This window comes from Geotrypetes seraphini, chromosome 3 (assembly GCF_902459505.1).
Source record: "Geotrypetes seraphini chromosome 3, aGeoSer1.1, whole genome shotgun sequence".
Taxonomy (NCBI): domain Eukaryota; kingdom Metazoa; phylum Chordata; class Amphibia; order Gymnophiona; family Dermophiidae; genus Geotrypetes; species Geotrypetes seraphini.
Genome location: NC_047086.1, coordinates 152,463,407 through 152,477,645, shown reverse-complemented (window position 1 = coordinate 152,477,645; position 14,239 = coordinate 152,463,407). Strand labels below are relative to the sequence as shown.

General features: G+C 40.7%; 1 protein-coding gene across 1 annotated transcript in view; it reads left to right on the top strand.

Annotated features, from left to right (window-relative positions):
* The window catches only part of LOC117357202 (nephrocan-like), a 39,357-nt gene that overhangs the window by 17,572 nt on the left and 7,546 nt on the right, over positions 1-14,239 (top strand). Inside the window, exon 4 of the mRNA XM_033937574.1 lies at positions 11,313-12,214. Within this exon, the coding sequence (XP_033793465.1) occupies positions 11,313-12,214 (902 nt within the window). The remainder of the gene's footprint in view (positions 1-11,312; positions 12,215-14,239) is intronic.

Here is a 14,239-nt window from a genome sequence, read left to right as displayed (position 1 = left end):
AATTAAAGCAGCTTCCATCACTCCACAGAGTCAAATCAAATTACCACCACTGCCTCAAAGAGTAATGCAATCAAGGAATAAATGGATCACAGTACGGTAGACTGCGACATATGACACAGAAATATCCCCCCTAAATGTCCTGTTTCAATAGTATCCTTCAAGGATATTCCATATTGAACCATCTGCTCTGGGCAATTGTTGGCTTCCCCCCTCCCCATCTTAGTTTACAAGCTGCTCTATCTCCTTTTAAAATATTAGTGCCAGCAGCTTGGTTCCATCCCAGTCAATGTGAAGTCCATCCTTTGGGAATAAGGTTCCCCTTTCCCAGAAGGTTGCCCGGTTCCTATCAAATCTAAATCACGCATCCCTGCACCTTTGTCTCAACCATACATTGAGACTTCAGAGCTCTGCCTGCCTCTTGTGTCCTGCATGTGGAATGGAGGAGCATTTCTGAAAATGCTACCCTGGAGGATTTGGATTTCAGCTTCCTACCTAAGAGTATAAATTTGGCTTTCAGAACCTCCTTCCCATATTTTCCTTTGTCATTGGTGCCTACATGTTCCAAGACAGCTGTCTCCTCCCCAGCACTATCTAGGTGATGCATGAGGTCCACCACCTTCACACCTGGCAAGGAAGTAACCAGGTGATCCTCATGTCCACCAGCTACCCAGCTATCTATATGCCTAATGATCGAATCACCAACTACAACAGCTGTCCTAAACTTTCCCTCCTGGGCAGAAGCCCTTGGAGACACATACTTAGCTGGTACCTTTTATAGAATCATGCTAAGTGCCCTTATGACCAGCACCAATTTTTTAGGTGGTTATTTTGTACACAGTTTCTTTGATGAATTGTTTATATCAGGATTTTAGCAGATATGCAGACTGCAATTTTGTACAAATGAAAGGGTCAATTTAACCAGGCAGGTGAGGCTCCAGCCCAGTGAAAGCCAGCTGAGCAAGCCAATCCCAGATATTTAGCGCCACTTAACTAGAAAGATTAGGGGCAGGCCAGAGCATGGGTGAAGCATCTTCTTAGCTGGTTAACGATGATATTCAGTCTGCTAACTGGCTAAATAACCTCATTAACCAGGAATCAGCCTGAATAACAGCTCGGGCCCAGTTAACTTCCAAGTCAGTGGACATACCTGGATATGCTGAATACATACATTGTGATCTGGGGAACTGGGCTTGATGTGATGTATGCTTGATTGTGATGTATGCTGAATACATACATTGTGATCTGGGGAACTGGGCTTGATTCCCACTGCAGCTTCTTGTGACCCTGGCAAGTCACTTAACCATCCATTGCCCCAGGTACAAAATAAGTATCCATATATGATATGTAAACTGCTTTGGTTGTATTCACAGAAAGTGATACAAAGTGCCATCTCCTTTCCTTTCCCTTCCCCTATCCCCTTTATGTAAGGAGCCAAATGCCCCTGCACTGAATATCCAGGGTTGGCTCAGCTCGCAACTGGAAAAAGCTTGCATGTCTTTTACCACTGTGGGCTAAATATTACCCCCCAAATAAATAAATATGGGCTGAATATTACCCCTCCCCCCCAAAAAAATCTCACATGGTCTTGGTTTCAAATACAGATAATGGATAGGGTTACCATATGGCTCCAGAAAAAGGAGGATGGATTGAGACATCCAGGTTTTACTTCTATTGAAAGCAATGGAAGTAAGGAGGACAGACAGAGACAGCTGGGCTTTATTTCCATTGAAAACAATGGAAGTAAAACCTGGATGTCTCAATCCGTCCTCCTTTTTCTAGAGCCATATGGTAACCTTGTAAAGTGGCATCATCCCAGACTAGTTCAATGGCACAATCTTATTAGCAGAATCTTGGCTTGTTGAAGTGAATGGTGACCAATTCAGAGGATGCTCTTTTATAGCCTCAGAGTCTAGTGCAGGGGTGGGCAACTCCAGTCCTCGAGGGCCGGAATCCAGTTGGGGTTTCAGGATTTCCCCAATGAATATGCATGAGCTCTATTTGCATGCACTGCTTTCAATGCATATTCAATGGGGAAATCCTGAAAACCCGACTGGATTCCGGCCCTCAAGGACCTGAATTGCCCACTCCTGGTCTAGTGTGTATTTGTGGGGGCATTTCATGGAGAAAAGTTCTTGTCCTGCACAATATACACATCCTGTCTCCTTTTTTGTTTGCAGCAGTATTTTGAGTATCACCCTACAGTTTCTGAACTCTTCAGAAACTTTCAGCAGCCTTCAATAATACAGATATTATAACACAGAAACCTTCCACACCTTTTCATATCATGTCCTGTCGTGTACAATAAACAAGGAAGCAAACCAGTTTGGCAAGAATGAACTAATACTGAGCACGCAGACAACAGTGAATACAGGGGAGGAAGTTACTGTCCTCGGAGAGACAGGAGAGAAGTGTTTCTGTCTGCTCCAATTCTGGGGCAGCTGTGTATTGCTTGGTGCCAACACCATCATTAAAATGCTGCGTGAGAGTGGAGGAGGAGAACAAAGGGTAGACAACAAACTGCATTATTGGGGTATTCCTGTGCATCCTTATGCCGATGGCAACACTTATAGGAAGATGGAAGACTCTAATGATTCACAGACATTGGGAGGGCTAGGTATGAACTATTGATGTTCACAACAAAAACACTGGAATAGAGAAGCCAGGCTGCCATGGCCCTTCCCAAAAAGCTGACAAACACAGTCTTGAGGGGAGGGAACACATTGACATCAAATACATCATGTTCATCTTCTGTGACTTTGGCCCTTTTACCCCCCTCACTTCTAAAAATGTTCCAGTGCCCTTGGTTCAGTTTATTCCATGGAAGTACTGTATAATTGGGGGAGAATTCTAAAAATGGTATCGAAAAAATTTAATGCTAAGTGTTATTCTATAAAGGGCCCATGCCTTATATAGAATAGTGTCTAACGCGGATCCCGTACCTAATGGGTGCCAGGCTTATGCCTGCTAAAACCTGGTGTAAATGTCAGAGAATGTGGTGAAATCAGTTAGCTTAGTAGGGTTTAAAAAGGTTTGAATAATTTCCTAAAAGAGAAGTCCATAGGCCATTATTGAGATGGATTAGGGAAATCCATTGCATATTCCTAGGATAAGCAGCATAAAATCAATTTTATTACTTGAGATCTAGCTAGGTCAACCCTGCACAACATATGACCTGCAGGCTGCATGCGGCTTGATACGGCTCTCATTGTGGCCTGCGCAAATTGTGAACTTGTACTGTCCACCCACCCGCTTCCTGGTGTTTAAAAAAAAAAAAAATCTTTATTCATTTTTAAAACTTTCAACAAGTGTAACATAAGATACAGTCATTTTGAAATTTAACATCACTTAATATACCATCAAAGTTTAACTCACATCAAATATCCCCCCCTTATACCCATCAATTGTACTTAAGCATAATAAATCATAAAATATTCCCTCCCCCCCTCCCCACCCTGGACGTGTATGAACAAAGGGAGAAAATAATATTCATTCTGTACAATATTTTGTTAATGGTTCCCAAACATCCCTAAATTTCTTAAAATGCCCCTGCTTTATAGTTATTACCCGTTCCATTTTAAATATTTGGCATAACGAATTCCACCAAAAATTATAATTCAGCCGATCCCAATTTTTCCAATTCTTCATAATTTGCTGTATGGCAACCCCTGTCATGATGAGCAAAAGTTTATTATTATTAGAAGAGATTTGACTCTTGGCTCTCATGGAAATACCAAATAACATAGTGTCATAAGATAATGCCACCGGATTTTCCAGTAGATTATTCACTTGGCCCCAAATGAATTTCTAAAAACTAAGTATCAATGGACAATAGAATAGTAAATGATCTAACGTCCCAGCTTCAAGATGACAGTGCCAGCATCTATTAGACTTAGAGCTATCTAATTTCTGTAAATGAACTGGGTTCCAAACTGCTCTATGTAACAAAAAAAACCAAGTTTGTCTCATAGATGCTGTCGCCGTACATCTCATCCTCCAAGCTCAAATTCATGGCCATTGAGATGCAGTAATTTGATGCTTTATCTCAATGCTCCAGATGTCACGCAGACCAGTCTTTGGTTTCTTATTCAAAAATCCAGATATTAATTTATACCATTGAGTGGCCTGGTGTCCCAGGAAGTCCACCTGAAAACATAAGACCGGCAAACTATGCTGATTAGTTAGATTTTTCCATTCAGGGAGCCCCTCCTGAATGGCCTGCTTCAACTGCAACCATCTATAATTTTGTGATTTGTTAAGACCAAATTTGTATTGCAATCATGAAAAGTCAAGCAGCTTACCATCTGACATAACATCATCCAAAGTACGTATACCTACCTTCATCCACTGTTTCCAGATGACCTTAAACCCGTCAATTTGAATCTTGGAGTTCAGCCAGAGGGTCTGACACATGGATTTATGGATTGGAATAGGTGTTAAATTATTGATATATTTTAAAGTTTGCCACGTGTCTAATAAAATTCTATTGTCCTTATACAGTCTAGGTAACTTGATACTTAGAACGTGACCTAAACGCAGTGGAGACATGAGTTGCCATTCCAACCATAACCAGCCTGGGAGATTTTCCATGAGCTTAGTGAGGATCCAGTACATACCCTGATGCATAATATAGGCTTGATGGTACCTATAAAAATTTGGGAAATATACCCCACCCTCCACAATTGGCTTTTTTAAAGATACTAAGGCAATTCTTGCTGCTTTCCCCAGCCAAATAAATTTTGTCAGAATACTATTAAATTTTTTGTAAAAAGACCCCTGAAAATAAACCGGCAATATACCCATTTGACTCACACATTTCCGTGACCTTCAGCAATAAAGGTTTTTCATTTACTTTCATAGTTTCTTCCAGTGTACTTTTTATCCAAATACCTAAATATTTTATACCCTCTTCCTTCCAAAGAAAGGGGAATGCATCAAATAATCCTTTTGTACAATATACATTTAGTGGAAGAACCTCTGATTTGCTCCAGTTTATTTTGTAACCAGAGAATTTTCCAAATCTATCAATCAAATCCAGTAAATGCGGAATGGTGGTTTCAGAATTCCTCAAATGAAGCAATATGTCATCTGCATAAGCAGAGACCTTGTATTCCCGACTTGTATAAGGAATACCCTGTATCTCCTCTGCCTGCTGAATAGCCAATAACAAAGGTTCCAATACAATGTCTAAAAGCAAAGGAGATAACGGACACCCTTACTCCCCTTCTAAGACCAAAATGTTCAGAAAAATTATTATTAATGTATAATCTTGCATAAGGGGAACTATACAAGGTTTGAATCATTTGTATAAATCCTGAACCAATATCAAACCAATCCATTGCTTGATACATAAAGGTCCATTGTACCCGATCAAAGGCCTTCTCTGCATCCAAGGATACAGAGAAGGCTGGATCATCTATGGCTTTTGTTAAATTTAACATGTGAAAAGCCAACCTGGTGTTGTTTGATGAATGTCTCTGAGCAACGAAACCCGCTTGGTGCATACCGATAATATAAGGGAGAGCCTTGGCCAAGCGCAAAGCCAATAACTTAGCCAGAAGTTTTCTATCTACATGCTTGGGAATTTTAGGCCCCTTAATTAACTTCAAGAGCTCTAAACCCTCTATTTGAATAAAGCTCAGGAGAATATAAAGCTTTATATTTCAAAAATTGTTTTAAGATATTTCCAATTTGAGAATGAGTTTCCCCACTCTCATTAGTGATAGCCACAATTTTTACTCTCCTTTTTTAGCTTTAAGGTAATTAGCTAACATTCTCCCTGCTTTTTTCGAGTTTCCATAATACAGAGCCTGTTGAGAAAACAATTCCTTCCTAGCCATTTGAGAGGAAATCTCATTATATCTGTATTTACCTTTTAAGAGGGCCTGCAAAGTATTTTGTTCCCATTTCAAGGCCAATTGTGACTCTAGGTACTTAATATTTTGTTCCAAATTAGAGAATTCCAATTTAAGTTGTTTCCTTACATGCGCCGAATATGAGATAATTTGTCCTCTCATGGTAGCTTTAAAAGCATCCTATAATGTTTCTAAGGAGATTTTTAATTGAAATTCTTCAATAAAGTTAGAATCTGCAAGCAATGTATTATTGAACCGCCACATAGGTCTATTACAATCTTGTTCCTCAAATTTTAATTCAATCCAAACTCCAGCATGATCTGATAAAATAATTGAATCCATGCCAGTTTTGGTTACCTGTTGAACTAATTGATCTGATACAAATATATAATCTATTCTTGAAAATGATTTATGAACCTGGGAGCAAAAGGAAAACTCCAGATCATTAAAATGGAGAATTCGCCAAATATCTTTTAACCCACAGGATTGAACTAAATTATCCAATCCCATTGATTTCAAAATCCTACTGGGTTGTTTATCCAACAATGAATCCATAACTGCACTGAAGTCCCCAGCTACCACTAGATTAGAGGCAGCCAGTGACAGAAGTACCTGTTGAAGAGTTTTAAAAAATTCTGCTTGATTTGAATTTGGGGCATAGACACAAAACAGCATCGGAGCATGTTTCCCCAAGGTCATCTTCACTTTAACCCGCCTTCCTGAAGGATCTGCAGAAATAAAATGAAATACAGCTGAACATTTCTTATGGACTAAAATAGCCACTCCAGCTTTCTTTCCCACAGCCTGCGCGAAAAAAACACTGCTTGACCCACCCTCCTTCTAGTTTCATAGATTCCCCTGCAGTCAAATGAGTTTTCTGTATCATACATACAAACTCGCCTTGCTGCTTTAAAAAAATTAAGGGTTTTCTTCCTCTTAACAGGATGATTGGGGCCATTAACATTTAAAGAAAACAATTTAAAATTCATTGCAAAATTTTAAAGAAGAGAACTCATAATAGTATACCAAACACCCAACACAAATACTCCCTTTGTTCAATACACGTCCTAAACCTCTTAAAAACCCCTCCTTCCCCCCCCAATTCCCAACTCCCCTTATCATACGATTGATTGAAGACATATCCCTCCCCCAGGCAACCTAATTCATTACTTTCCCTTATGTAATTACAATTAATCAAACCCTATATACTAAAAATTTCATGGATACCGAAATAAATAAATAAATATTTTCTATGAAGTAGACAAATAATTAATAGAATATAACCACCAAATAAAGTTAATCCCCTATCTATGTGGAAATTCATTATTAAAATTAAGCTTTGTTTGCGATCATGTCCTGAACAGTCAAAGTAATAGCAGGCACCTGTTGACACTAGCAGAGATCTGAAGAGCAGACGTGGCTAAGGGCTTCATCTCTTTGTCACTGTGAAGGAGCAGAATGTGGGGATCTCCCGAACATATGGAGCGCTGGAGTCTGAACACCGCCATCTCTTCAAAGGAACCATAGGTGCGCCTGGCAAGAAGCTGAGGTCCATCGACTCCTCTCTCCGGTGTCGCCCTGTAGTCTATACCGCAGTACTATCACCCTGCCAGGCTGCAGCTGCATGTCCTGCCCTGAGGCAACTCTACTGGGCTACATTAGATCAGTCCTTGTGATCCACGCCAGTGGTCCACTGCGCCCTAGTGGCTGGAACTTCCTTCTTATACAGAATTTTCCTATTAGAAGGCTCATTTAAATGAGAAGGAAAAATCAAAACAAACAAGTCTATAGTTCAATGACAGTTAGAAGTCCAAAGACAGTTGATACGTCCATTCCATATAATTAAATAAATATTTGAAAAACATTAAACATCAAATTCTTCATTAGATCTCCAATGTCCAGAGAAAATTAGTTAATAAAAATTCAATTACAGCTAACATGATTATCCATTTAGTCAATTGATGTTTCTTGTTGGGATAAAAACTTTTAGCTTTTCAGGGTCTTCAAATTGATAAAATTTATCTTTATGAGTTACCCTCATTATAGCAGGGTAATAAATCCCGTATTGTGCCCCTATATCCTTCAGTTGTTGTCTCAATTGGAGAAATTTTTTACGAAGCTGCACTGTTTCATGTACAAAGTCTGGGACAAACTGGATGTTGGAATCCTTATAAGATAATTTTTTTTTCTTTTGCCACCCTTAAAATTTCTGGGACATGCTGGAAATGCAGCAGACGCAAAATTACTGGTCTGGGTCTCACCTGGTCATGAGGTCTCCTCCCCAGGATCCTATGAGCCCTTTCTATTTCCAGTGGCACTTTCAGATTAAGGGGGAGTATTTTTGGAATCATGTCCTCTAGGAAAGATACCATATTTTTTCCTTCTGCCCCTTCTTTTAAACCCAGGACTCTTACATTATTCCTCCTCACCCGGTTCTCATAATCAGTCATCCGTTTTCCCATCTCTTGAATGATCTTGTGGTCTTTTTTGCAGTACTGCTGCTCCTGCTCCATTTTCTCCACCCGGGACTCCATTTGATTCATTCTGGTACTAAATACATCCAGTTGGCTTCCCAGATTTGCCACCTGTTCTGTGACTTCTTTTAAAGCCACTCTAATATTTCATAACTCCTCTAGCAACTCAATAATGTCCAAGGCATCCACAGGCAGAAGAGTCTTAACAGGGGTAGGAGGATCTTATTTTAGCCTTTTAGTCTTCCCTCCTAATTTTGGAGCCGTCTCAGGCTTAGATTGTTTGTTTGAAGCCATTTGTTGTTGAAGAAATTCCAAATTTTTGCCTTATAGCTGAAAACAATCCAAGGTTGCCCAGGGACATGAGCTCAACAGCTAAACAGCCATTTTCTATGTCTCCAAGTTCCGGAATCCTCTCTGAAAGCTAATTGAAAAATGTAGTAGTCCAATAAAATGGTATTATTTTATTTCTATTTTTTAAATTTGTAAAGTGGTGATTGTTTGTCAATTTTTTCTAATTTACACCTGCTATCTTTACTGTTTATTTATATTTTATACAGTATTAGGAGACGTGTTTTGCTGTTTCTGTTTTGCATTGTATGCAGAGTCTGGCTTTAACTTTTGTCTACACATTTCTGCTTTTAGTTTGTGATTACTTATACCCTTGCCTAGTATGGAATGTGCGTTTTCTCTTAGCATTGACTGTGCAAGATTGATCTGTATTAATCTGGCATGTTTAGTTTTACAATCAGTGGCGTAGCGAGGGTAAGAGGCACCTGGGATGGTGGTACCCCCCTGCGTCTTCTTCTCCGCCTCCCCTGTGCCAACCTCCTCTGCTCCTTCCACGCCTGCACCCTCCCTTCCCACCCTGTACCTCTTTAAAACTTCACCAGCGTGAGCAGCTGCTACGACTTGCTGCTAGCACTGCTGTTGGCTTCTCTCTGATGTCATTTCCTGGCCCTGTAACCCAGAAATGATTTCAGAGGGAGCAGCAGGCTAGAGTAGTTGCTTATGCTGGTGAAGATTTTAAAGAGGTACGGGGGTGGGTAAGGGAGGGCATTAGTGTGGCATGGGGGGCGGTGAGGTGCCGGCGCCCCCACCAAGACAGTGTCCAGGGTAGTCTGCCCCCCTCCTTGCTCACCTTACTATGTGTTTATAGGTGTTTTACAATGGGTTCTAGCACTCACTGCAGTGTTTAAGATGCTGTGTTTTCCTATGCACAGTCTTGTTGTGTGACTTGTGGATTATTACTAAAAATAATTTTTTTCATACAGAGGAGGGGGTGTTAAAAAAATGATTATCCCCGGGTGTTAAATATACAGTACTAGATACTTCACCGGAAGCTGCTGCTGCTGTTGTCTGAGGATGGACAGCACTACCTGAGAGTTATTTGGAAGATTTATCAAGTATCCTTTCCCAAGAGAGAGATATAGATCTGTCCTATGACCCACTTTCCTGTCTAAGGCATTCTCCTCTTGTTTTGTGCTGGTCAGGCTTATCTTTCTAATGCATTATAGGGATGGGTTGTTCTATGTCACTGCATGTCATTACTAAAAGAAAATGAATAGGAAAAACATGACATTTTGAACTCAGTTTTTTAAATGGCAACTTGGGTACTAAAAAAAGCATATTAAGCACTATTCTATAGTTGGTGCTTAAAGTCAGGTACTGTTTGTAGACAGCAATGGGATCTGTGACCAATTATGGGTGTGAGGATTTACGCCAACTGAACCCTGATGTATAATCCCCATGCCTGTATCCTCCAAATTCAATAACACTACGTGCAAATCATAGAAATACCCCTGACCTGCCCATGTCCGTCCAATGGCCATACCCCCTTTTTTGATCCATGCAGAGAAAATTGTGCACATGAGTGAACTTGTGTGCCTATGCAAATCTATGTACCCTCTTTCTGAAATAGTACACCTATTACAGCAAAATAATAACAAATAAAAGAGAAATTTCAAAAGACAACATTGGAAATGACATAAATCAAAAAGCTTCTTGTTGATCTGATGCAATAACTTGACTATGCACATTTATAAGCCATGAGACACTCATGCTTGATCATATGCCTTATAATGTGTGGGTTGCCATATTAGGTTTGGCATCTGTGGTGTTTATTTCTAATAGAAGTGCTACTGCTGCTATTGCTTATCATTCATCATTCATATAATATAATGTATTTGGGAGTAGGTTCAACCTAAACAAAAATCTCTTACTAGTAGCTCTGGGAACAACTGAGTTCAGTTTCCAGAGTCTAAATCTGGACTAGAGAATGACATGAGGACAAATTTGGCCCTGCCACCACAGGAACTCAATTTCTCCGTCCTATCCCTGTGAGTTTTGTCGCTGTCCCTGGCCTATTCCTGTAAGCTCTGCCTTAACAGCACAATTCTCAAACACTTATGATTTTAAAGTGTTTGAGGCTTGTGCAGATGAGGATGGAGCTTGCAAGAATGGAGCAGGGATAGGAAAAAAAACTCACGGGGACGGAATGGGAAAATGAGTTCCCATGGGGATGGGGAAAAATTTATCCTCGTATCATTCTCTAATCTGGACAAATGACTCCCGTATTAAGAAATCCCTATATATGAAAGTGGGTGGAAGACACTGGTTTCCTAGTCAGAGCAGCACAGAAGCTAAAATGCTGTACAGTATATTGATACAGGTAAAAACCAGCACAGCATCTTTTCCATGGCTTTTTAAACTAGTTCTCAAGACCTAGAAGTGATGGCAGAATTCTGTGACTACATCTTTTCTCATTTTTTTTTCCACCCTCTTATACCCTAACTGTTTGTTCCCTCACCCCTTCTTGTTATATGCATGAATTTCCAGTTTCTCCCCTTCTGTCCTATTCAGAAATTGTAAACCGCTTAGTTCTGTTTGTCAGTTTAAGTGGTATAGTAAAAATGAGTAAAGAATCTCTCTGTATTGCTGTGATCCATGAGTAGTTTGGTTTTGTATTCATTTCCTGATCCTTTTCCAGATATCAGATGTCAGTGGAATAGCAGGCCTCGAAGAGCTCATTCTTTTCTCCAGTGGAATCGAAGTGATAGAAAACGGCACCTTCCGAGCGCTGAACACCCTGAAGTCTCTGGAACTTCAGAAGAACAAGTTAACACAGATCCCAGGGTCACTTCCCTCCAACTTGGAAGTGCTAAAACTCAGTGATAACACAATACGTTCAATTTACCAGTCTGATTTTAAAGGTTTGCAGAAGCTACGTGTGCTTGAAATTCAGAACAACTTGATCACTGCTCTACCCTATAACATTTTTTCCCCATTATTCAACTTACAAAGTCTAAACCTGGATAGTAATAGTTTAGAGTCTGTCTCTGGACCACTTCAACTTCCAAACCTGAAGCATTTGAGCCTGGAAAATAACAGACTGCATGTTTTCCCAGGCAGCTATTTTGCACCTCTTCAGCATTTACAGTTTCTTAGCTTAATGGGCAATCTATTGAACAAGGTACCCCAAGAGTTGCCCAGGTCCTTGCTCTCCTTAAACCTAGAGAGAAACCATATAAAAAATCTGAGATTTGAAGACATGAGACATCTGGAGAACCTAACAGAACTTTTTCTCTCTGCCAATCAGCTCTCCTCCATGGATGGTGCCCAGGTTCTCTCTAACATAACTATATTGGAGGTGGCCAAAAACCGCCTTAAAGCCATACCACTCAGATTGCCAAGCAAGCTTCAGAAGTTGGACTGTAGCAATAACTTGATTCCAAAAGCAACAGAGCTGGATTTTCAAGGTCTGCTTGACTTGAAGCATTTATTTCTTGATAACAATGTTCTCAGCTTTTTTGAAGATGGGGCACTCCAGAAGTGTTTGCAACTGTCTAACCTAGCCCTGGAACAGAATCTGCTGACTGCCATTCCCCTGAGGTAGGAGTCTAAAGCTATGCATTAGTAATAAACACTCACACATGCATATTTTGGGGTAGGTATTTAGTTATATAAATGTACAACACCCACCACATGATTAACGTGTTTATGAATACATATTTCTTGCTGGTTGCTATGTATACTGCCAACTACTGATGAACAAACTGGAACACTATGAAGTCCAAAGCACCTTTAATCTATATATATAAAATCGGAGGTATGTATGTGTGTATGTGTGTGTGTATGTGTGTATGTGCCGCGATCACGCAAAAACGGCTTGACCGATTTGAACGAAACTTGGTATGCAGATCCCTCACTACCTGGGGTGATATGTTCTGGGGGTCTCGCGGCCCACCTGCACACGTGGGCGGAGCTACAAACAGTAAATCAGATTTCACCCATTCATGTCAATGGAAAAAATGTAAAAAGCTGCCATTCTCACAGTAATTCAAAAACGGCTTGACCGATTTGAACGAAACTTGGTATGCAGATCCCTCACTACCTGGGGTGCTATGTTCTGGGGGTCTCGCGGTCCTCCTGCACACGTGGCCGGAGCTACAAACAGAAAATCAGATTTCACCCATTCATGTCAATGGAAAAAATGTAAGAAGCTGCCATTCTCACTGTAATTCAAAATCGGCTTGACCGATTTGGACAAAACTTGGTATGCAGATCCCTCACTACCTGGGGTGATATGTTCTGGGGGTCTCGCGGCCCACCTGCACATGTGGGCGGAGCTACAAACTGAAAATCAGATTTCACCCATTCATGTCAATGGAACAAATGTAAAAAGCTGCCATTCTCACAGTAATTCACAAACGGCTTGACCGATTTGAACGAAACTTGGTATGCAGATCCCTCACTACCTGGGGTGATATGTTCTGGGGGTCTCGCGGCCCACCTGCACACGTGGGCGGAGCTACAAACAGAACATCAGATTTCACCCATTCATGTCAATGGAAAAAATGTAAAACGCTGCCATTCTCACAGTAATTCAAAAACGGCTTGACCGATTTGAACGAAACTTGGTATGCAGATCCCTCACTACCTGGGGTGATATGTTCTGGGGGTCTCGCGGCCCACCTGCACACGTGGGCGGAGCTACAAACTTAAAATCAGATTTCACCCTTTCATGTCAATGGAAAAAATGTAAAAAGCTGCCATTCTCACTGTAAGTCAAAAACGGCTTGACCGATTTGAACGAAACTTGGTATGCAGATCCCTCACTACCTGGGGTGATATGTTCTGGGGGTCTCGCGGCCCACCTGCACACGTGGGCGGAGCTACAAACAGAACATCAGATTTCACCCATTCATGTCAATGGAAAAAATGTAAAACGCTGCCATTCTCACAGTAATTCAAAAACGGCTTGACCGATTTGAACGAAACTTGGTATGCAGATCCCTCACTACCTGGGGAGATATGTTCTTGGGGACTCGCGGCCCACAACTCTATGTTGCTTGCTCAAGGGTGGGTTCACCCAAGAATTTATATGTTCTTGCTCCTGGAGGTGAAACTAAAATTGTTGTTTATAATCAAGTTTTGTGTTAGTTGTATTGTATTCATTTTGTCAAATATTTCACATTATAATTTGAATATATGTGTGTGTGTGTGTGTGTGTGTGTATGTATGTATGTTCCAGCATAACTCTTCAATGCATGGAGAGATTTCAACCAAACTTGACATACACATTACTTACTATCTGAGGACAAACACTGTGGGGGTGGGAAGGGGGGGATATGTAAAAATGATTGAAAATGACAGATTTTAGTATCTACCCCATAGTGTTTTCGGGCTCACACATGAATACTCAGCATAACTCTGAAACGCATGGAGAGATTTCAACCAAACTTGGTACACATATGACTTACTATCTGGGGAAAAATATTGTGCAGGTGGGACGGGGTAAAATACTGTGGGGGTGGGAAGGGGGTGATATGTTAAAATTATCAAAAGCGACAGATATTAATGTCCAACCTATAGTTTTCGGGCTCGCAGAGATGAATACCGACACTCCCGATGCCG